This window comes from Hemitrygon akajei, chromosome 16 (assembly GCF_048418815.1).
Source record: "Hemitrygon akajei chromosome 16, sHemAka1.3, whole genome shotgun sequence".
NCBI classification, from domain to species: Eukaryota; Metazoa; Chordata; class Chondrichthyes; order Myliobatiformes; family Dasyatidae; genus Hemitrygon; species Hemitrygon akajei.
Window position 1 is genome coordinate 48,770,221 of NC_133139.1, and position 22,836 is coordinate 48,793,056.

Here is a 22,836-nt window from a genome sequence, read left to right on the forward strand (position 1 = left end):
CCCTGTGAGCCTCCATCATCCTCTGCAGCTTCCATCCTACAGCTAAATGTATCTTCACCTCCTGTACATTGGTGAGACCCGTTATAAATTAGGGGACTGCTTTGTCGAGATCCTCTCTCCAGCTGCCAAAAGCGAAACTTCTCGGTGGCCTAACATTTTAATTCTGAATCCCATTCCTCTTCTGACAAGTCCATGGCCTCGTGCCAAGATGAGGATACCTCAGGGTGCAGGAGCAACACGTTATATTCCGCTAGGTAGCCTCCAACCTGATTCCATGAATATCGATTTTTTGATTTAAAAAAAAAAAAAAATTCCCTTCCCCATTCTGGCCTTTTTACCTCTTCTCACCTGCCTATCATTTTCCCCAAAGTGCCCACCTCCCTTTTCTCCTGTGGTCCACTCTCCTCTCCTACCAGATTCCTCCTTCACCAGCCCTTGAGATTTTCCACCCACCTGGCTTCACCTATCAGTTTCTAGCTAATCTCTTTCTCCTCCAACCCCCCCCCCCACTTTTTATTCTGATGTCTTCCCCCTTCCTTTTCAGTCCTGATAAAGGGTCTCGCCCAAAACATAGAAGTTTATTAATTTCCATAGATACTGCCTGACCCGCTGAGTTTCTCCAGCATTTTGAGTGTGTTTTGGATTTCCAGCATCTGTAGACTATATGTTTTCAACTTGACTGCATCTACTTCCTTCTTCATTTAGAGTGGCCTGTGAAAAGTTGGAAACTTTGGCTTATGAAAATGCAACACATAAAATTCTTGAGGAACTCAGCAAGGCAGGCAACATCTGTGTGTAGCTCTGAATTTCAAGCACCTGCAGAATCTTTTGTGTTTATGCAAATACTTTTAGATCCTCTCATTCTGCATGAAATTTGGTGGAGCTTTATCAATATCTTGGAGCTTGCATTTTGAGGGAAGGGCATTGTTAGTGATAATTCTGTTCTCTTTCCAGGTATTTTCTGAGTATTTTAAGGAGCTAGAAGAAGAAAGTATTCGTGATAACTTTGTTATAATCTATGAGCTGCTTGATGAGTTAATGGACTTTGGTTACCCACAAACGACTGACAGCAAGATCTTACAGGAGTAAGTAGGGGGTCCTGTAAGAAATCATACTTGTGGGTAAATAATACTGGCCAATTATTTCTAATAATTTCAGTTAAAATATATTTGTTTTTACAGTTAGTTGGTGATTTCTGTGTGACCAGATCATTAATAAGTTCCTATTTTATTCCTCCTTGTTTATCACAATCCTTTGTTTTCAAACTGAGAAATCCTTCTCAGTTTTTCAGTTTTGCTGAAATACAGAGCAGGAAGATGTCCAGCCTGACAAATTGGGAACATGTTCGCCATTCCCACAGAAAAGAGTCAAAAACAAACTGAGCCACTATCACCAATGGACATCTTTTTTTAAAAAAAATCAAGTTACCTGAATTTGTGGAATTCATTATTTTGTCCAGAAGGCTGCAGTCTGCCCAGATGGAAGATGAGGTGTTATTGCTCGAGCTTGCATTGGATCTCTTTGTAACAGTGTAGGAGGTCACAGACTGATGGGTCAGAGGGGGGATGGGATGGGGAATTAAAGTGGCACAGAATGGGAAGCTTACAGTCACCCTGCAGACTGAACAAGTGTTCAGTAAAGGGATCACCTGATTTCTTCTGTGGAGGAGCCCATGCTACTATGACAAATGTGGCTCACTAGACTAGGAGTGCAAGTGAATTGCTGTTTCACTTGGAAAGACTGGGTCCCAGAATGGTGAGAAGGAAAGAGATTAATATATTAAGTGTTGCATCACCCATGATTACTAAGAAAGTGCCAAAACAATGGTGGGGGTTGGTGGAAATGGAAGTGTAGTCCAGGGCATTTCAAAGAGAACAAATCCTCCTAAATGCTGAAAGGGGAGGGAAGAACAAGATACAAAAAGCTGAGAAGGATCAAGGTTAGTTGAGATAACTGTGGAAGTCAGTAGGCTTGTAATGGATGTTAATAGCTGGCCTATCTCCTGAGATGAAGACTAATAAATTCAGAAAGAAGAGTTAGATTGACCATGTATGGGAAATTGCAGGGTGAAGGTTGGTAACAGCCCAATTAATGAAATGATTAAGTTTTGCAGGAATAGGAGGCAACCAAATGCAGTTATCAATGTACTGGAACAAAGACTACTCCACCTATCCCACAGTAAGACAGTTGTAGCTTGGGCAGTGTGAAGGCCCATAGTGACACCTTTGATCTGGTGAAAGGGTATGGAATTGTTGTTCAAACCAAGAACAAGTTCAGGCAGAGTGTGTGATGGAGAGGAACCGGCTGAGCCTCTGTTCCAGGAAGAAGTGGAGGGTTTTCAGATGATCCTAATGTTGAATGAAGATGTTGGACCAGGGAATTGGAAATGGAAATAGTTGCTTGGTTTTTGTTTTCATGCTCTGCATTTTCATTGCATTTCCTTTCACCCACTGACTGGATAAACTTGTTGATATATTATCCTCATGATCACCCAGTTTTTTACCCAGAGATATCACTTCTTCCCAGGACTCAACACACTTTTTTTCTCCTTCCCAGTTCAGACAAATGCCTTCAGCCTGAAACTGTTCCTCTTCCCACGGATGCAGTGTAACCTGTTGAGTACTTCCAGCATTTTCTGTTTTTATTTTAGGGCTTGTCTTCATGACAGCAGAAGCTGAAATGTGAGTGGTCCCTTTTTGTGCTGAATGACTGTGAAGTTTATTTGAAATTGTCTTCATCTTTTAACATTGGTTTAAAATGATGTATTTGAAAATAGATTTTAAAAAATAGTAGATCAAGGTAATTTCCCAGCCCCAGCACGAAAGGTGTTGAATTCTCTCTCAAAGCGACTGATTTGAATAATGCAACAGCCCTCAGCTGAGGTTCAGCAGTTCAGTATGTTAATATGCCAAAGCCTGGATAAAATGGCTGAAGGCAGGTAAACCTGGTAAAGTTTTCCTTGGAATAAATATTCTTAGAGGCTGAAAATGCAGGCAATAACTAGTGCAACAAGTTGCCTCAGTGTATAGATAAATAATTATAGTTTTAGATTGAAAAGCTTTCATTAGAGTTGGAAACAAAATAAGAGTAGTGTGTCATAAGGAGGAGGTGTGGAAAGGATAAAGGAATGTGTTGGAAGGCAGGAGTAATTAAATGACAGTAGGAATGAAGGGGTCAGGTGATGGGGTGATAATAAGATAAATAAACAAGATGGGTGCAGAGGATCAGAAAGTAGGAACAGACAAATCATCTAAAATTGTTGAACACTGAATTGAAAGTGAATTTGTTCCTCAGGCTTTCATTAGGCCTGGCTGCAACTAGTATAGGAGGTCAATTAGGGTGAAGCGGAAAGGAACACTGAAGTGTGGTTAATTGGAAGTGTAATCAACTGTCCAACATGGAGCTTAGAAAAATAGAGGGCTATGCATAAGGGAAATTCTAGGCAGCTTCTAGAGTAGGTTACATGGTCAGCATAACATAGTGGGCCAAAAAGGCTTGTAATGTGCTGTAGATTTCTATGTTCTATGAAAATGTTGGTTTGGAGCCCTGGAGAATAAGACAGAGAATGTACAAAGGAAGATGAATCTAAAGGAGGTATGTTAGGCTGAAGAGCATTTTGCAGAGTAAGTGGTCTATTCAAATTCCAGAAGAGGGAATTTTCAAATGGGATAATTTCGTGGTGCATTCAGAGCTGTTAAAAATGATGAAGATGATTAATCGAATTTGGAAGCTGGTGGGGTGTAAATTGGGATCATGGTGTTCTTTTATGGTCTGAGATGTAGGGCAAAGGGTGGAGGAAGTGGAGGAACTGATTTCTGCTGATTAGAGTGAATAAGAACTTTTGGTTAAAGAAAATTGGAAGCTTTGCTGTGCAGGGTGCATTTCTCAAATGGATTTAATTGAGATGACACATTGGAATAATGGAAGAAATTCCTGAAAGAAATTGGGAGTTTATGAACATTGTCAAAATAAGTATTTGGTGTCTAGTGGTGAATATTTAGAATACCCCCAAGAACTGTGGATTTTGAGACATTAAATATATTCAAATCTCACATAGATTACAATTTTAGAATCTGATGGAAAATGATACTGAGCTCAAAAGTCAGATCATCTGCGAGATTTGAGGGGTTACATGGCCTCTACCTCATTTCATATGTTATAGATTAATCTTTGTTGTTGTAATTCCTCAAGACAGCATCCTGAGCTAGGTCACTAACTGCCTCACCAGTGTTCAGTTCCATTTGAAACTCCTAAAATGTCCATATTTTGGTCAAACATGGAGTAGAAAGTAGCAAGGCAATGACCACCTTTAAGAGTTTAAGCATCACCTCTTGACGTTTGATGACATTACCATTATCAGGTATTCTGCTATCAGTATCTTGGAGTTTTCTATTTACCATTGACCAGCTAAAGAGGACGTTAAGATAATTAATATTAGTAAGAAGAATGTATCAAGGAAACAAAACTTTGCTAAATCCTCTCAGTTTGACAGCCAGGTTTCCAGAATACAAATAGAGGTGACCGTAGATAGTGTGTCCATCTGTGGTGATTCAGATTCAGTTTATTGTCATTTAAAAACCACAAATGCAATGCAGTTAAAAAATGAGACAACGTTCCTCCAGAATGATATCAACAAAGCACATGACAAAACAGACTACACCAGAAAATCCACATAACGTTTGGCAATCCCCAGTCCAGAGTCCGGAGAGGCTGCTGCGTATTAATATCGTGCTACCATCTTAGCACGTTCTCCGGAAAGGAGCTCCAAACCCACCAGACAAACAAGACCAAAAACTAAAGCTACAAGACCTGCACAAAACCACATAGTTACAACAGTGCAAACAATATCATAATTTGATTTAAAAAAACAGACCATGGGCACGGTAAAAATAGTCCAAAGATGTTAAAAGACTATAAGTTCGAAAGAAGCCACCACACAGTTTCCACAAGTCCTCAGGGTCCCGATAGACTCATCATCCCACGCCGGCGGCAGAAGGGAATACCCCTGCTATGGGCTTCCACGGCGCTGCCCGACTCAGCCTCGCAGACACAGCACACAATGAAAGCTCTGTCGAACCCAGCCTCGCAGACACAGCACACACTGAAAGCGACCTGACTGCAGTGGACTCTGATTCCGTCGAACCTCCGACCATCCCCTCCGGCACAGCTTCTCCGAGCACCATCCTCTGCCAAGCGTATTAAGACGCCCTGCCACCAGCCACCGGCAATGCGACCCCGAGGACTGGGGGCCTGTTCTTCTCAGCAGAAACCCGGAGCTCACAGCAGCAGCAGTAACGAAGAAGGCCTTCCTGGAGATTTCCAGATGTTCCTCCGTGCAAATGTAACCCTTCTTCAGATAAGAAGAGAAGAAAGTATGTTAACCTGATGTTAGTTAGCCAAAAATGTTACGAATTTATTAATGACAAGGAAATAAGTTATTAAAAACATATTATGCAAAGGAAGTGACAAATTTTGAAATTGTTACATGTTCAAAAATATTTTATACAATCAGATTAAATGAGGAGGAATCAGTTTTAAAAATAAAGAGAAATTCCTATGAAAAATGAATTTAAAATCTTGTTGAAATGGGAGTGTTAAAATATTTTTTTCCTCCCTGGAGAGTCAGTAACTCCACCACATGGCTACATGATAAGCTGTTGGTCATTTAACACTGAGATTGAGGAAAAGTTTGCATGGAAGCTTGAGAATCTTTGGAAATTCTATATTGCAGTAAGGAGTGGATGCCCCAGAACTGAACTTGTTCAAGACTAATCAATAGATTTTTGCATGCTTGGGTCACAAACTTGTTTGTGGAGTAGTATTGAGCATAATTTTGAATGATGGGTACAAGCTGGAGGGTCCTGCTGTTTCTCATTTTCCTTGAGCTGATGGATGAGCTGTGCCAGAAAGTGTCATGTTTATTCTATGTCTGTAGTAGGAAAATTGTAATTTGAAAACCTCAGCATGTAGCCAACCTTTCTCTCTCATTTCCATTAATAACTTGGCAAGGAGGTTAAATGTGGAATGTCTTAAAGGACGAAAGCACCTTCCTGTTTTCACCACCCAGACTGCCAGTGAAACCAGATAACTTGGCTATCATTAACATTTTCAGCTTATTTTTTTCTCTCTGCTCTAATTATCTTTACTTCATCTGACTATTGCTGTTGTGCTTATTGTTAATATTACAATGGTGATTTTATTTGATGACTCAGCATCGTCTAAAACAAATGCTGCTTGCCAATAACAATAATTATGAATATGAATGAAATGCAGGAATTTCTTCTCTGCTATGTGGTGCTGCTATGGAAAAGTTGTTTGGCTGCAGTTCATATCTAACTTACTCAGTGCATTTTGCTGACCACCCACATAGTCAGAGAACTCTGAATTGTTTAAGTGACTCATTAGTAAAGGGGAATTTAGCTTTCTACATTGTTACAAACCTGTGTTACAGCTTGAGAGACAAAATGAATGTCCCACTTTCCTCCATATTGACTATAGTGACTATGTGGGTATTGTTGCCAGCCAAACAATTGAGGCACATCTCTGATGACCCTGGGAGAGTGTGGTGATTCACTATCTTAAATTGCAGTGATCCTTGTGAAGTTAATCCTCTGGTTTTGATAAATTGTGAATTCTGTTTTTTTTAAAATTGTGGATAATGTAATGCGGATGAGTGATAATGTATAACAAGATACATAATTTGAAAGAGACACATATGGCTGTCCATTGTATGTATTCCCCTTGTCCTCTTTTTAGAAGCTGTAAGTTAGATGTATAGGAGCTGTTGCAAGGAAGTAATGGAAAGTTACTGCAGTTCTTCCTGTGGTAATGCACGATGCAGCCATAGGGTGCTGGTTACAGTTGTTCAGTCACCAGGTGCAATTCTGTGCATGCAAACTAGTGGACCAGGATGTAACCCATCGCACAAGTTTGAAGTTTGCTGTGAGTTTTTAAATATCCTTGGATACAGCCCATCTTTGTAATCTGGTTCCAAAACCCTTGTTGTGTTGCTTTAATGTTGCAGATCCAATTGCCATATCTGATCAGCTCCCAGATTTTCTCTTTTACTTGTAAGATTTCTGTGTTTTTTTTTCAGGATCTGTAGTCTGAAATATAGCTTTTAAATTAAAGTGATTCAGCTACCGTGTGGTTGGTGCTGGTCATATGGGCAACTGCTTGGTCAGTGTTCATCAACAAAAGCTAGAAAGTAAAGAAAGAAATTATCAATATAGGAGGTGGGACAGCGGCAGCATGGATAAAAAATTGGGGGACAGAAGACAAGTTATGGTGTACAGGTTCTTTTCAGAGAAGATAGCCTGTGATGGTGCTCTGAGTGAGGAAAGTGTCTAGAGTGGTAAAGACACTGAAGAATAGAGAAATCTGGCTGTACATATGCATAATTCTTTGAGGATTTTAGGGGAAGTGGTGAAAGTGGTTTAAACAAAAAAACCATGCTTTTTATTATGCATGACATAATAAAGACTTGCATAGATATTCTGTTCCTTTCTGGTCACACACTTTAGGAAAGATAACTTTGGAGGAAATACAGCTAATGTTTACTGGAATAATTATGATATTGTAGAGTAGGTGGAGAATTTAGAATTGCTCTCCTTGGATGAGAAAATTGAGGGGAGATATGCTGGGAATGTTCAAAGTAATACAGCCCGTAGAAAGATGTTGTGGTTGATGGGAGAGACCAGAACCAGTTTACAAAAATAGAAAGTTAATATGAGAAGTACAGGAAATGGGCTTCAGAATGCAACATTGCACAAGAGTGGTGAGCCTAATTTGATGATGTCTTTATCAGGGAGTTGGATCATTAATTGAATCAGAACTGGATTCATTGTTACTGAGATTAGGCATAAAATTTTGTGGCAGCAATACAGTGCAAGACATAACAAATTGCTAGTAACAATGTAAAAATTAATAAATAGTACAAACGAGGAACAGAGAGGTAATGTTTCATGGACTGTTCAGTTGACAAAGGGGAAAAAGTTGTTCTTAAAATTCTGATTGCCCATCTTCAGGCTCCTGTATCTCTTCCCTGGTGGTAGTAACAAGAAGAAGCATGTCCTGGAAGGTGAGGTTCCTTAATGATGGATGCCACCCTCCAACAAACAAAAGTAAAATTGCAGGACAATAAGGAAAGGATAGAGCACAGGGACCAACTGCATTGTTCTTGTACAGAACTAGCACAATCAATGGACTGAACTGTACTGTTCTGATTCCTTCTCCTTAATTTTCCATCCTCATAATTAATGCATGTTAAGTTTTGATACATGGGTTATTTATAGGTTGCATATTTGAATTTCTCATGCTTAGTCTACTAGAGTTGGCCATCTCCAACTTTTCTTTATTCCATTCTTAGGTACATCACTCAAGAAGGTCACAAACTAGACACAGGCGCTCCTCGCCCACCAGCAACAGTTACCAATGCAGTGTCTTGGAGATCAGAGGGGATTAAGTATCGCAAGAATGAAGTGTTTCTTGATGTTATTGAATCTGTCAACCTGTTGGTGAGTTAATTATAAGTAGACACCTGGTGCCTATTGACCATTTACATGTCGCTACTCTCACCTGTCTCCCCTTTATTCTACCCAAAGTAATCTCATGAACAACATCAGTGAATTTGTTGCCTTTAATAAATTACGTAATTTTTGTAGGAACAAAGCCGTAGTAAAGTTGCAGGAAGCAGTGATGATGGTACAGTGGCTATGCTATTGGCCCATTGGTTAGATACCCACCTTCCAAAACCAGTGAGGCAGCTGGGAAATTAAAATTCAAAGCAATTAAGTGAATCTGGAAAGTAAAAGAAAATCTAGTTTTAGTGGAGATAACCATGAAACTATTGGATTGTGTGAAAACAAAACACCTGGTTTCACTAATGTCCTCCAGGGAAGTAAGTCTCTGATTCATATCAGGTCTTGTTGATATGTCATTGCAGCTCCATTTGACTGGTTGACTTCTAAATGCTTCCTCAGTTCAGAGCCATTTCCAGCAGCATTCACATCCTGTAAACATTTTTAAAATAAAGCTTCTTTGCTCATGTTGAATATTTTCACCTGCCAGCCAGATGATTCAAAATTACTTTCTGACTGCTTTGCTTGATTGGGCCAATTATAGTTCTTTTGAATTGACTTTTTCCATTCATCCTCTCAGTTTACCACAAAGACACAAGATAATAAAAGCAAGAGTAGGCTACCAGCCCCTTCAGTCACGTCCCATCATTCAGTATGGTTGTGGTCATTTATGTTGGCATTACTTCCCCATAGTCCTCAACACCTTGACTTTATCTCCACTAAAATGTATTTAATGATCTGATCTCCACTACTCTCGTAGAGGGGGGGGGGGGTTGGTGAGGGGTGGGAAGATTTGCTACTCTGAAAGAAATGTTAATGTACTTTTTTAAATTACCTTTAATTTGTAGCGTGTCTTCGTGTTCCTACACTAGCAAAAACATCCCATCATTTACCCTGACAAGTCTTAATATTTTGTATGTTTGAATAGTCATCCCTCAGTTTTATAAACACCTAGGAATACAGGCTCAAACGGTCTAGCTTCACTTGAAATGACAGTTCTCTCACCCTAGCTTGGTGAATCTTCTTTGTACTGCCTCCTAAATCCTTTATTTAGGCAAGGAGACCAAAATTGTACACATTATTCAAGGTGAGGCCTCACCAACCCACTGTAAAACTAACAAAACCTCTCTGTTCTTAAACTCCAACCCTCTTTGCAATAAAGACCATCATGTCATTTGCCTACTTCTTGTTAGACCTGTTTGTTAACTCTTTGTAATTCATGCACTGGAACACCTTGATCCCTCTGTATTCTCTCACTTGTGGTCTCTATCCATTTAGATAATAATCCACCTTCTGATTCCTCTTGCTGAGTGTGTGACCTCATGCTCATCTACATTACACATCATTTGTCAGGTTTTTGCCCAGTCGCCCAATCTATCTTTTTGCAGAATCCTAATATCCTTATCGTAACGTACCCTTAATGTGGATAGTGAACATCAGGCCAAATATCCATCCCTGGGGTATCCATTGGTTACAATCTTTCAACCTGATAAAGGACTTATTCCAACTCTGTTTTCTATGTGACAGCCAGTTTCCAATTCATGCTAGTTCACTTCTTTCAATACCTTGGACCCTTTCATGTAGCTCCATGTCAAATGCCTTTTTGAAACCTAATTAAATTACATCTACAGATTCCCCATGATTAACTTTCTCAGTCACATCTTCAAAGAATTCAAACCAATTTGTCAAACATGATTTACCTTTCATAAGACTATTTGACTAGTTTAGTTTTATTCAGCTTTCATAAATGATTTCTTCCTCTTTGATTATTAACTAGTATCTTACAAATAGTTGATGTTAATTGACCTTTACTTCCCCACCCTCTGTCGTCTTCCCTTTTTGAACAAAGAAGTGACATGCAAGCTTCCGGTTTCATTCATGACTTAGTAAGTTTTGAAAAATTCAACCAGTGAGACTACTCTCATTGCAACACACACAGAATGCTAGAGAAGGTCAGCAAGCTAGGCACCTATGGAAAAGAGTAAACAGTCGACTTTTCAGGCCGAGACCCTTCATCAGGACAGGGACTACTATCACTGTAACTGCTTCCTTTAAAACCCTTAGATCTAGTCTATTGGGTCCCAGTGATATTTCCATCTTCAGTTCCCTGAGTTTCTCTGATACTTCATATCTTGTGACTGAGATTTTTTTCAAGTCAAGTCAAGTTTATTGTCATTTCGACCATAGACTGCTGGTACAGTACACAGTAAAAATCAAACAACGTTCCTCCAGGACCCTGGTGCTACATGAAACAACACTAAACTACACTAGACTACATGAGACAGCACAAGGCTTCACTGGACTACGTAAAACAACATAAAAGCTGCACTAGACTACAGACCTGCACAGGACTACATAAAGTGCACAAAACAGTGCAGGACTGTACAATAATTAATAAACAAGACAATAGGCACAATATAATACAAAATTACAATATAACAATAAATGATGTAGATGTCAGTCTAGACTCTTGAGTATTGAGAAGTCTGATGACTTGGGGGAAGAAACTGTTGCACAGTCTGGTCGTGAGAGCCCAAATGCTTTGGTACCTTTTGCCAGATGGCAGGAGGGAGAAGAGTTTGTGTGAGGGGTGCGTGGGGTCCCTCATAATACTGTTAGCTTTGCAGGTGCAGCGTGTGGTGTAAATGTCTGTAATAGCGGGAAGAGAGATGATCTTCTCAGCTGACCTCACTATCCGCTGCAGAGTCTTGCGATCTGAGATGGTGCAATTCCCGAACCAGGCAGTGATTAGCTGCTCAGGATGCTCTCGATACTTCCTCTGTAGAAGTATTTGATGTTAGTTGAAATTAACCCCATCTGTTACTTTGGAGACATTTGCAGTGCTGTCTATGGTGAAGATGGGTGCAAAATTAATTTATTTGCCATTTCTTTGTTTCACATTATTGATTCACCAATTTCATTCTCTAGCAGTCCCATATCTACTTTAGCTGCTGCCTTCCTCTTTACATGCCCATAGAAATTCCTTCTGTTTGTTTTGGTATAGCACATAAGTTTTCTCTCAAAATCAATTTTCTGTCTCACGAATTTTTAGTCTTGCTGGTGAGTCCTCTGGCCTACCATAAGCTCTTGCCACTTTCAATTTGACATTATCAAAACCTTCTTTGTTAACCACAGATTGTACTCCTTTCTAGTTGGGCAAAAATACCTGCTGAGTGTTTTGAGCTGGCTAATTGATTAACTGCCATTGTTCATCTACTGACTTGTCTCTTTAGTTTTTTTTCCCAGTTCAGCTTGGACAACTCCAATCTGGAATACTGAGCACCTAGTGTTGGTCACCCTTAAACCACATGTCTGTAATAGCTATTGGATTATATTCATATGTTGCTATCAGTGCTGACAGTTCACCTGTCTAATTTCAGAAACCTTGCATCCCACAGATATGAAAGTGGTGGAAATGGGTGGAGGGGATGCATGTTGTTTTCCAAAATTCCGTATTTTCTAGAACAGTTTGTACAGATTGGAAGGGAACAAATGTGATCTCAAGAGTTTAAGAAGGAAGAGTGGAGAGAAAAAGAAACGGAGAACTATAGACTCAGAGGGCCTGCAGGAGTCGAGAAGGTGCAAGAATCTATTGCAAAGAAATAGTTTAATGGGTTTTGGGTACTAAGGATGAGAAAGATTCAATGTCGGTTTATGAAAGGGAATTACATTTGGCAGAAATATTAGTGTCTTCATCTGCACAGTGGATAAGGGGCTGGAGAACCAATGGATGTAGTGTAATTGGACTCAATAAACTATTAAGAAGCCTCAAGAGGTTTTTAAACAAAATGAGAACTGGCATAAGCTAATGTCTGCATTTTTGTTAACGGATAGAAAACAAGAGTGGGAATAAATGAATCCTATTCAGTTTGCAAGGTTATAACATGTGGAATGCTATTGGGACCAGCGCTGAAACTCCAGTTATTTCACAATCTAGTATATTAATGGTTTTGATGAGAGGACAGTCTACAGTATATCTAAATTAACTGAGCTATAGGGACAGGTTGAATAGGTTAGGACTTTATTGCCTAGAGCATAATAGAATGAGGGGAGATCTTGTAGAGGTTTGCAAATTATGAGATAGATTGGATAAAATACATGCAGGCTTTATCCCCTGAGGTTGTGTGAGACTAGAAACTGGAAAATTGAATTGATTTGACTTTATTTGTTTACATCCTTCAAATACATGAGTAAAAATCTTCACATGATGTCTCTATCCAAACGTGCAATCATAATAATTTGTAATAAATAGGACAGTCAATATAACATAGAAATACACTCAAATCCGTTTGATGCCTGGTGGAAGAATCTCTCCTGGAGCCCATTGGTCCTGGTTTTTATGCTGTGGTATCGTTTCCTGGATGGTAGCAGTTGGAATAGACAGTGGTTGGGATGACTCAGGGCCCCCAATGATCCTTCGGGTCCTTTTTTCACACCTGTCTTTGTATATGTCCTGAATCATGGCAAGTTCACAACTACAGATGTGCTGGGCTGTCCACACCACTCTGCAGAACCCTGCGATTAAGGGAGCTACAGTTCCCATAGCAGGCAGTGATGCACCCAGTCAGGATGCTCTCAATTGTGCCCCTGTAGAAAGTTCTTAGGATTTGGGGGCCCATACTGAACTTCCTCAACCGTCTGAGGTGAAAGAGGTGCTGTTGTACATTTTTCACCACAGAGCTGGTGTGTACGTTTCTCGTGAGGTCCTTAGTGATGTGGATGCGGAGGAGCTTAAAGCTGTTTACTCTTTCAACCCCAGATCCATTGATGTCAATTGGGGTTAGCCCGTCTCCATTCCTCCTGTAATCCACAACCAGCTCCTTTGTTTTTGTGACATTGAGGGAGAGGTTGTTTTCTTGACATCACTGTGACAGAGAGATGACTTCTTCCCTGTAGGCTGCTTCATAATTGTTTGAGATTAGGCCGATGAATGTAGTGTTGTTGGCACATTTAATTAGCAGATTAGAGCTGTGGGTGGCGACACAGTCATGGGTATACAGGGAGTAAAGGAGAGACTTAGTACACAGCCCTGAGGTCATAAGTTTAGAGTGAAAGGTAAAACATTTAAGGGGAAACTTCTTCACTGAGAGGATGGTTCAAAGTAAATTTATTGTCAAAGTACGTATATGCCATCATATAACCCTGAGATTTATTTTCTTGTGGGCATACTCAATAAAACCAATAACCATAATAGAATCAATGGAAGACTGCACCGACTGATGTGCAAAAGATAACAAACTGCAAATACCAAAAGAAAAATAAATAAATAAATAAAAATTATCAAGAACATGAGATGAAGAGTCCTTGAAAGTGAGTCCGTAGTGTTACGTACCCCGTAACTGGATCACTTACCAGCAAAGATAGAGAGGTCCGTTGAAGTCTGATGGTACTATTTTTAAAAGTCTTTATTTATAAAGGGGCACAAAAATAAGATTAATACAAACATTCAGATAATATATGTCGTCAATACTCAATCTAAAAGCGCGGATATAATCATAATCATCAATAAGAAATAACTCTATCGTTTGTCTAGGGGATACTGTATTGTCTGATGAAGAAATAAAAGTCAATTGTCATTAAAGATGCAGCTTTTTTGGGTTGTAGAGAGAGACAGTCTTAAACTTGCCCGTGTCTTTTATGAGGCCAATCCGTTGAGTCGGGGGAGTTGGTTCCCCGTTGTTAGTTCAAAAATCGTTTTCCGTGATACCAGCCACCGGCTCCCAGGCAAGGGAACCGAACGCACGTGGCTTCCTTCAAATGGCTTCCCGCTATTACGGGATCGTTAGCATTTCTTCTGGTGCGTCTGAGGGGGCTGTTCCTACAGCCCCTCTTTTATCCTGACTCGCAGGGTAGTAGATGTCAATCAGGTTGGGGGTGATGCAATCTCTCTCTCAACCAGCCCACTTTGCCCAAGGGCTTGCACGTAGCATAGTCCCCAATCCACAAATGTGTCTCCAAGAGACAATGGCCAATGTCGCATTACTTTGCATCGCCGGGGGACGAGGCATTCTGCACGTCTGTCTCCCATTTCCTGGGTCCTCTGACCCAACCCACTAGTGCTCTTGCGATTCTCACAAAGGCGGGGGCTGCGGGCATAACAGTGGGTTGAAGGAACACTTCAGTGATGGGGTAAATGAAGTTGAGTGAAGTTAACCCCTTTGGTTCAAGAGCCTGATGGTTATGGGGTAGCTACCATTCCTGAACCAGGTGGTGTGAGTCCTGAGGGTCAAGTACAATCTTTCTAATGGTAGCAGCTAAAAGAGAGCATGACCCGGGTGGTGAGAGTCCCTGAAGATGGATGCTGCTTTCCTACAACAAAAACAAGTGTGGAACAAGCTGCCAGTGAAAGTGATAGGATAGGTGATCAGTTGCAAAATTTAAGATAAGTTTGGATAGGTACAGGGATGAAAGGGGGATGGAGAGATGTCATCCGGGTGCAGTTTGATGAGACTAAGCAGAAAAATAGTTCGGCACAGACTACATGTACTGGGGTGCTCTATGACAGTAAAAGCTCCATGCAGTCAAATAAAGACAGTTAAAGTTTGATTTTTTTTATTTAGAGATTTTACTAACTCTGGATTTGTTCTGTGATTTTCTTCTATTTTTCCTGATCATTTTGGGGGATTTTAACCAGGTCAGCTGGAAAAAGTCACTAAATAATTGTCATCAACAAATCACTTATAGTACCAGAGGAAACAACACACTGGACCACTGTTATACCATCATCATGAGTGCTTACCGTGTTATTCAACGTCTACACTTCAGAAAGTCTGATCACCTGGCTGTACTTCTACTTCCTGGATATAGGAGAGACTGAGACTGCAGCACCAGTAGTGAGGATCAAGAAGGTATGGACAAGGGGAACACAGCAGTGTTTAGAGGACTGCTTTGAATTGGTGGACTGGACTGTATTCAGGGATTCATCTTCAAATGTGGGTCAAAATGCCACAGTTTTTGCTGACTTCATTAAATCCTGCATGGATGAGTTTGTGCCTATGAAAACTTGCAGTACATTCCTAGACCAAAAGCCGTGAATGAACCAGGAGGTTCATCATCTGCTGAGGGTTAGATCTGTGGCATTTAAGTCTAACGACCCAGGTCTGTATAAGAAATCCAGGTACGACTTACTGATGGCTATTTCAAGAGGGAAGAAACAATTCTAAGCAAGGTTGGGGCAACATTAGATACATGTTAATTTTGGCGGGATTTGCAAGCCATTACTTCCTACAAAGCAAAACCCAACATCATGAATGGCAGTGATGCTTCATTACCAGACAAGCTCAATGTTTTTTATTCCTGCTTTGAAATTGAGACTATAACTACAGCTGTGAAGATCCTGCTGCACCAGATGACCCTGTGATCTCTGTCATGGAGGCTGTCTTTCAGAAGGGTGAATGGTCGCAAGCTGACAGCCCCTGATAAAACTCTGAAAATTTGTGCCAACTAACTGGTGGGTGTATTCAAAGACATTTTCAATCTCTCACTGCTGTGGTCGCAAGTTCCCATCTGCTTCAAAAGGGCAACAATTACACCAGTGCACAAGAAGAGTAGTGTGAGCTGCCTTAAAGACTGGCATCCAGTAGCACTCACATCTATGGTGATGAAATGCTTTGAGAGGTTGGTCATGGCTGGAATCAACTCCTGCCTCAATAAGGACCCGGACCCACTACAGTTTGAATATTGCCACAATAGGTCTTTGGCAGACACAATCTCAATGGCTCTCCATGTAGCCTTGGATCATTTGGATAATGCAAATACCTATGTCAGGATGCTGTCCTTCGGTCCTGATCAAAAAGCTACAGAACCAGGACAATAGACAATAGGTGCAGAAGTAGACCATTCGGCCCTTCGAGCCTGCACCGCCATTTTGAGATCATGGCTGATCAATTCCTATCAATACCCGGTTCCTGCCTTGTCCCCATATCCCTTGATTCCCCTATCCATAAGATACCTATCTAGCTCCTTCTTGAAAGCATCTAGAGAATTGGCCTCCACTACCTTCCGAGGCAGTGCATTCCAGACCCCCACAACTCTCTGGGAGAAGAAGTTTTTCCTTAACTCTGTCCTAAATGACCTACCCCTTATTCTCAAACCATGCCCTCTGGTACTGGACTCTCCCAGCATCTGGAACATATTTCCTGCCTCTATCTTGTCCAATCCCTTAATAATCTTATATCTTTCAATCAGATCCCCTCTCAATCTCCTTAATTCCAACGTGTACAAGCCCAGTCTCTCTAACCTCTCTGCGTAAGACAGTCCAGACATCCCAGGAATTAACCTCGTGAATCTACGCTGCACTTCCTCTACAGCCAGGATGTCCTTCCTTAACCCTGGAGACCAAAACTGTACACAATACTCCAGGTGTGGTCTCACCAGGGCTCTGTACAAATGCAAGAGGATTTCCTTGCTCTTGTACTCAGTTCCCTTTGTAATAAAGGCCAACATTCCAATAGCCTTCTTCACTGCCTGCTGCACTTGCTCATTCACCTTCAGTGACTGATGAACAAGGACTCCGAGATCTCTTTGTATTTCTCCCTTACCCAACTCTACACCGTTCAGATAATAATCTGCCTTCCTGTTCTTACTCCCAAAGTGGATAATCTCACACTTATTCACATTAAATGCCATCTGCCAAGTATCTGCCCACTCACCCAGCCTATCCACGTCACCCTGAATTCTCCTAACATCCTCATCACATGTCACACTGCCACCCAGCTTAGTATCATCAGCAAATTTGCTGCTGTTATTTTCTATGCCTTCATCCAAATCGTTAACGTAAATGGTAAACAGCTGTGGTCCCAATACCGAGCCCTGTGGCACCCCACTAGTCACCACCTGCCATTCCGAGAAACACCCATTCACCGCTACCCTTTGCTTTCTATCTGCCAACCAGTTTTCTATCCATGTCAATGCCTTCCTCTCGATGCCCTGAGCTTTGATTTTACCCACCAATCTTCTATGCGGGACCTTATCAAATGCCTTCTGAAAATCGAGGTACACTACATCCACTGGATCTCCCCCGTCTAACTTCCTGGTTACATCCTCGAAAAACTCCCAACAGATTAGTCAAGCATGATTTACCCTTGGTAAATCCATGCTGGCTCGGCCCAATCCTATCACTGCTATTTAGATATGCCACTATTTCATCCTTAATAATGGACTCTAGCATCTTTCCCACCACCGATGTCAGGCTGGCAGGTCGATAGTTCTCTGTTTTCTCCCTCCCTCCTTTCTTAAAAAGTGGGATAACATTAGCCATTCTCCAATCCTCAGGAACTGATCCTGAATCTAAGGAACATTGGAAAATGATTACCAATGCATCCGCAATTTCCAGGGCCACCTCCTTTAGTACCCTAGGGTGCAGACCATCTGGACCTGGGGATTTGTCAGCCTTCAGTCCCATCAGTCTTCTCATCACCGTTTCCTTCCGAATGTCAATCTGTTTCATTTCTTCTGTTACCCTATGTCCTTGGCCCATCCATACATCTGGGAGATTGCTTGTGTCTTCCTTAGTGTAAACAGATCTAAAGTACTCGTTAAATTCTTCTGCCATTTCTCTGTTTCCCATAACAATTTCACCCAATTCATTCTTCAAGGGCCCAACATTGTTCTTAACTATCTTCTTTCTCTTCACATACCTAAAAAAGCTTTTGCTATCTTCCTTTATATTCCTGGCTAGCTTGCATTCGTACCTCATTTTTTCTCCCCGTATTGTCTTTTTAGTTAAGTTCTGTTGTTCCTTAAAAACTTCCCAATCATCTGTCCTCCCACTCACCTTAGCTCTGTCATATTTCCTTTTTTTTAATGCTATGCAGTCTCTGACTTCCTTTGTCAACCACTGAGGCCCCTTTCCCTCTGCAATTGGATTCTCGACTTCCTAACTGGACCACAATCTGTGTGGATTGGTAATAACATCTCCTGCTTGCTGACGATCAACACTGGTGCACCTTAGGGATATGTGCTTACCCCACTGCTCTATTTTCTATACCTGTGACCACGTGGCTAGGCATAGCTTAAATGCCATCGATAAATTTGCTGATGATACAATCATTGTTGGCAAAATCTCAGATGGAGATGAGAGGGTGTACAGGAGCAAGATGTACTAACTAGTTATGTGGTGTCTCAGCAATAACCTTGTACTCGACATCAGTAAGACCAAAGAGCTGATCGTGGACTTCAGAAAGGGTAAGTTGAGAGAACACAAACCAATCCTCATAGAGGGATCCGAAGTGGAGAGATTGAACAATTTCAAGTTTCTGGGTGTCAATATCTCAGAAGATCTAACCTGGTCCCAACGTATCGATACAGTTATAAAGAAAGCAAAGACAGTGGCTGTATTTCATTAGGAGTTTGAGGAGATTTTGTTGGTCACCTAAAATGCTCAAACTTACACAGATGTACTATGGAGAACATTCTGACAGGCTGCACCACCGTCTGGTATGGGGGGGTGGTGATGTTGGGGGCTACTGCATAGGATCGAAAGAAGCTACAGAAATTTGTAAAATTAGCTCCGTCATGGGTACTAATCTCTGAAGTAGCCAAGATATCTTCAAGGAGCAGTGCCTCAGGAAGGTGATGTCCATTATTAAGGATCTCCATCACCCAGTAACAATACTCTTCTCATTGTTACTGTCAGGAAGGAGGTACAGAAGCCTGAAGACACACACTCATCAATTCGGGAACAGCTTCTTCCCTTCTGCCATCTGATTTCAAAATGGGCATTGAACCCATGAACACTACATCACATTTTTTTTCCTATTTTTGCACTATTAATTTTAATTTTAACTATTTAATATATATATTTACTGTAATTCATATATTTATTACTTATTTCATTGTATTGCTGCTGTTAAGTTAACAAATTTCGTGACATGTGCCGGTGATAATAAACCCAATTCGGATTCTGATTCACATTTTCTGCCCCAGTCTGTCAAACTCTTGTCAGTTTCTTCTTTACTTGTTATACTTCGGCTCTCATTCTTGGAGCCGAAGAACTTTGTATGATGTATAAACTTAGTGAATGGAGCAGTAGAGGAAGACAATGTATTGTTTTTAGTTCATTCCTGTAGACGTTTCTAGTGAGTTAGTACAAAATGTGCATTAAACTCTCTACTCGTTTGATCTTCCCATGTTTACTGTACAAAAATACATTCTGTAACAATCATTTACAAGCCTGGGTTATTTTCTTACTCATAATTTAATCATGTCATTCCAGAGAAGGCTATGCAAGCAATAAAGTTATCATCCTGGAGAAATTAGTTGCAGTAATAATTAACCCTTAAATGAAAACATGGTGAATTAAAAAATTGCCATTTTCATTGTTGAAGCTTCTTAATATGATGAACTTTCTGAAGGTAGCCAAACATTTCTTGAACATTTGAAAAAATGTAATCAATAAGTCACCGATGTTCTAAGGATTTTAGACTGTTATTGAATGCACTTTGTTTGAAGTGGAAAGCCACGAGAAGCTGTTCTCTAGTCAAGATCATCTTCCTTTCTCCCAATCTAGGTAAGTGCTAATGGAAATGTATTACGTAGTGAAATTGTGGGCTCCATCAAAATGCGAGTGTTCCTGTCAGGAATGCCAGAGCTGAGACTCGGACTAAATGACAAAGTATTGTTTGAGAACACAGGCCGTGAGTATTCTTATTTTTTATGCAAATGTTAACTGTGTCGGAAGTTTGATCCTTTCATCGAATAAATGATAAATAGTGCGTATTTGGAGTTTGGTGATTGAGTTTTGAGGTATCTTGTTGTTTTGAATAACATATTTATGTAAAACAAACCACCAAACAAATGATAAAATTTAAAGAAATTGAATCTGAGTGGGTGAACTGTAGCTCTGGGGAAATGTAAGGACATTTACATTTAGAGGCATTAATGAAGAAGAGCAATGACTTATCATTCTAATATTGATTAATATCTCTTTCTTAAAAATATATACTCTTCTGTGCAAATTGGTAACTATATTTCAACATTTTTACAAGAGTAACTGCATTGCAAAAGTATTTCATCAGTAGTGAAAAGTTTGTGCCTTTCCAAGAGACTGTTCTCTTTGTGAAATAATTAAATGCAGATATATATAATACAAGTACTTTTGACCTAAAACATTTAATCTTGATGCTTTCACTGCATAGAAATAATGGAGATACAAAGAAACTTAAAAGTTTGATCTATCTAACTAGGTTATTAAAGTGTCTTGAACAGAAAATAAACAAAATATGTTATGGTACGGCAACAATGAATATAGAATTGAGACAGGTTTCTTATAAACCAAGAAACATTTATTTAAACTCAGCTCAACAACAAATGAAAGGTAAACAAATGATTAACTTAACTGGAAGTTAACTGCTATATGGCAACTCGAACAGTTCTTAAAGCGATAAATGCGAACACAGTCTTAAAGCGATAAGTGTGAACACAGTTCTTAAAAGTGGTAAGTCCATATGATTTACGCAGTCAATTAGGAGAGACTTTCCTGAAGTAATGAATTCCTCGATGCCGTGACGTTGTTGCTAATCCCAGCCGAAGTATGCCTTGCCTGAAGGATTCATGACAAAGGAAATAAAAAAAGAACTGACCTTTTCCTTGACGAGTAACACTGCCCCAATCCTTTCTGCTCTTATAGCAGGGATTATCTTGGATGCAGGTTACTAATTCCTTGAACAAAGATTCAATAAGGTCGACCCTGTATTACTGCCGACGACACCAATTTTATTCGGTCCAAGTCTCTCTACTTTGCTAAATTCTTCACTCTCGGATTGGACTAAAACTGGCAGCGTTGTGGCAAGACTGCCGGCAATAGCCTTTGAAACTTAGATAGAAAAACTTTAAAACAAAACTGCGTCATGAGACGAATACGCAGCATAACGGAGTAACTGATGAATTAAACAACAAACTAACCTGCGTCACAGCAAGGCATTTATACCATTTATACCTGTTGAAACATATGACCTCTCACTGGTGGGAAAATTACATCATGTGAGCTCACACTGGCGAGAAATTACATCACCCCACCATCACAAGACCATTACATCATGCTCACCAGATACTCAATTACATCATGGTCATAAAACAGTCACAAGATAACCCACGGTATACCCGAGATATTCACAAATGAAAAATGGAGTGTATGCCATTTTGAGAGATTTGAAATACAAAATGAAGTAAAGTTATACTACAACTGTATAAAGTCCTATATGAGAACATATGGTGCACTTTACACAGTTTTGAACATCATCACTTATAATAGATTTTTGGTCTTGGCAATGGTCAGTATGTACTTACCAGAATAATGCCTATACTCTGTTAAATTGCATGGAGAGCTTGTGTAAAACAGGGTTGAACTTCTGGGGACTCAGATTGTCATTATACCTTCATAAAACTTTCAAGACCATATGGAAGCAGAGAGATTTGGGTTTAGGAAATCAAAAATCTGGTTGTGGAGTCTAAGATATAAACAAAAGCAGTAGGAAAAGGTAATATAGTCCTAAAAACCTATTTGACTGTTCAGCAAAATTGTAGCTGATGCTGTGCCTTATAGACGTTACAAAAGATTGTGTAAGAATCACTACTCCAAAGGGCAGTGGATCTCTGGGACTCCTATCACAAACAGATGATTATGGTCAATTATTAATTGAAGATGCAGAACAAATATGGGTATATGACACTTGATCAGAGATAAGCCAGCATCTCTCTGAATGGCAAACAAGGATTTATTTTGGCCAATTTCTTTTCTTAAGGAGAAACAAATTTAAAAAAAAAAGGTGGAGGGAGCCACAGAATGTGTGGGGGAGGAAAAAAAGAAATGAATGCAGTGAGGTACATGAGCAGAGAAGAGTGAATGAAGGTCGGTGGGTTGGAGTGCAGACAGTGAAGCAACAAATAACTGAGACTGTGGTAGAAACAGGCAATGTTTCAGCTTAGGTGATAATTAGCTATGTATATAGGCAGGTAATTTTTTACCCAACTTGAGATTATGTTGAGTTGAGATGCTGCCGTGGAACTGTAGTCCATTTGGTGAAATTAATGGAATTTGCATTCAGTGTGCATCTACCATTGCATGACATTCTTTATTGCTGTTGGTAAATAATTAAAGTGAAGTTATATGTTGTAATATAGAAAGCTGATCTACACAGAGCAATGTTCCATATATACCTTGAGGGAAGTTTGTGTAGAGATAGCAGGAGCTCTGACGGAGATCTTTCAGATGTCATTAGAAACGGGGATTGTGCCGGAGGATTGGCGTATTGCTCAT

General features: G+C 40.2%; 1 protein-coding gene across 1 annotated transcript in view; it reads left to right on the forward strand.

The window, feature by feature from the left end:
- The window catches only part of LOC140740034 (AP-1 complex subunit mu-1), a 141,742-nt gene that overhangs the window by 29,640 nt on the left and 89,266 nt on the right, over nt 1-22,836 (forward strand). The window contains exons 4-6 of the mRNA XM_073068846.1: nt 955-1,085; nt 8,369-8,516; nt 20,089-20,215. Coding sequence (XP_072924947.1) covers nt 955-1,085; nt 8,369-8,516; nt 20,089-20,215 — 406 coding nt within the window. The remainder of the gene's footprint in view (nt 1-954; nt 1,086-8,368; nt 8,517-20,088; nt 20,216-22,836) is intronic.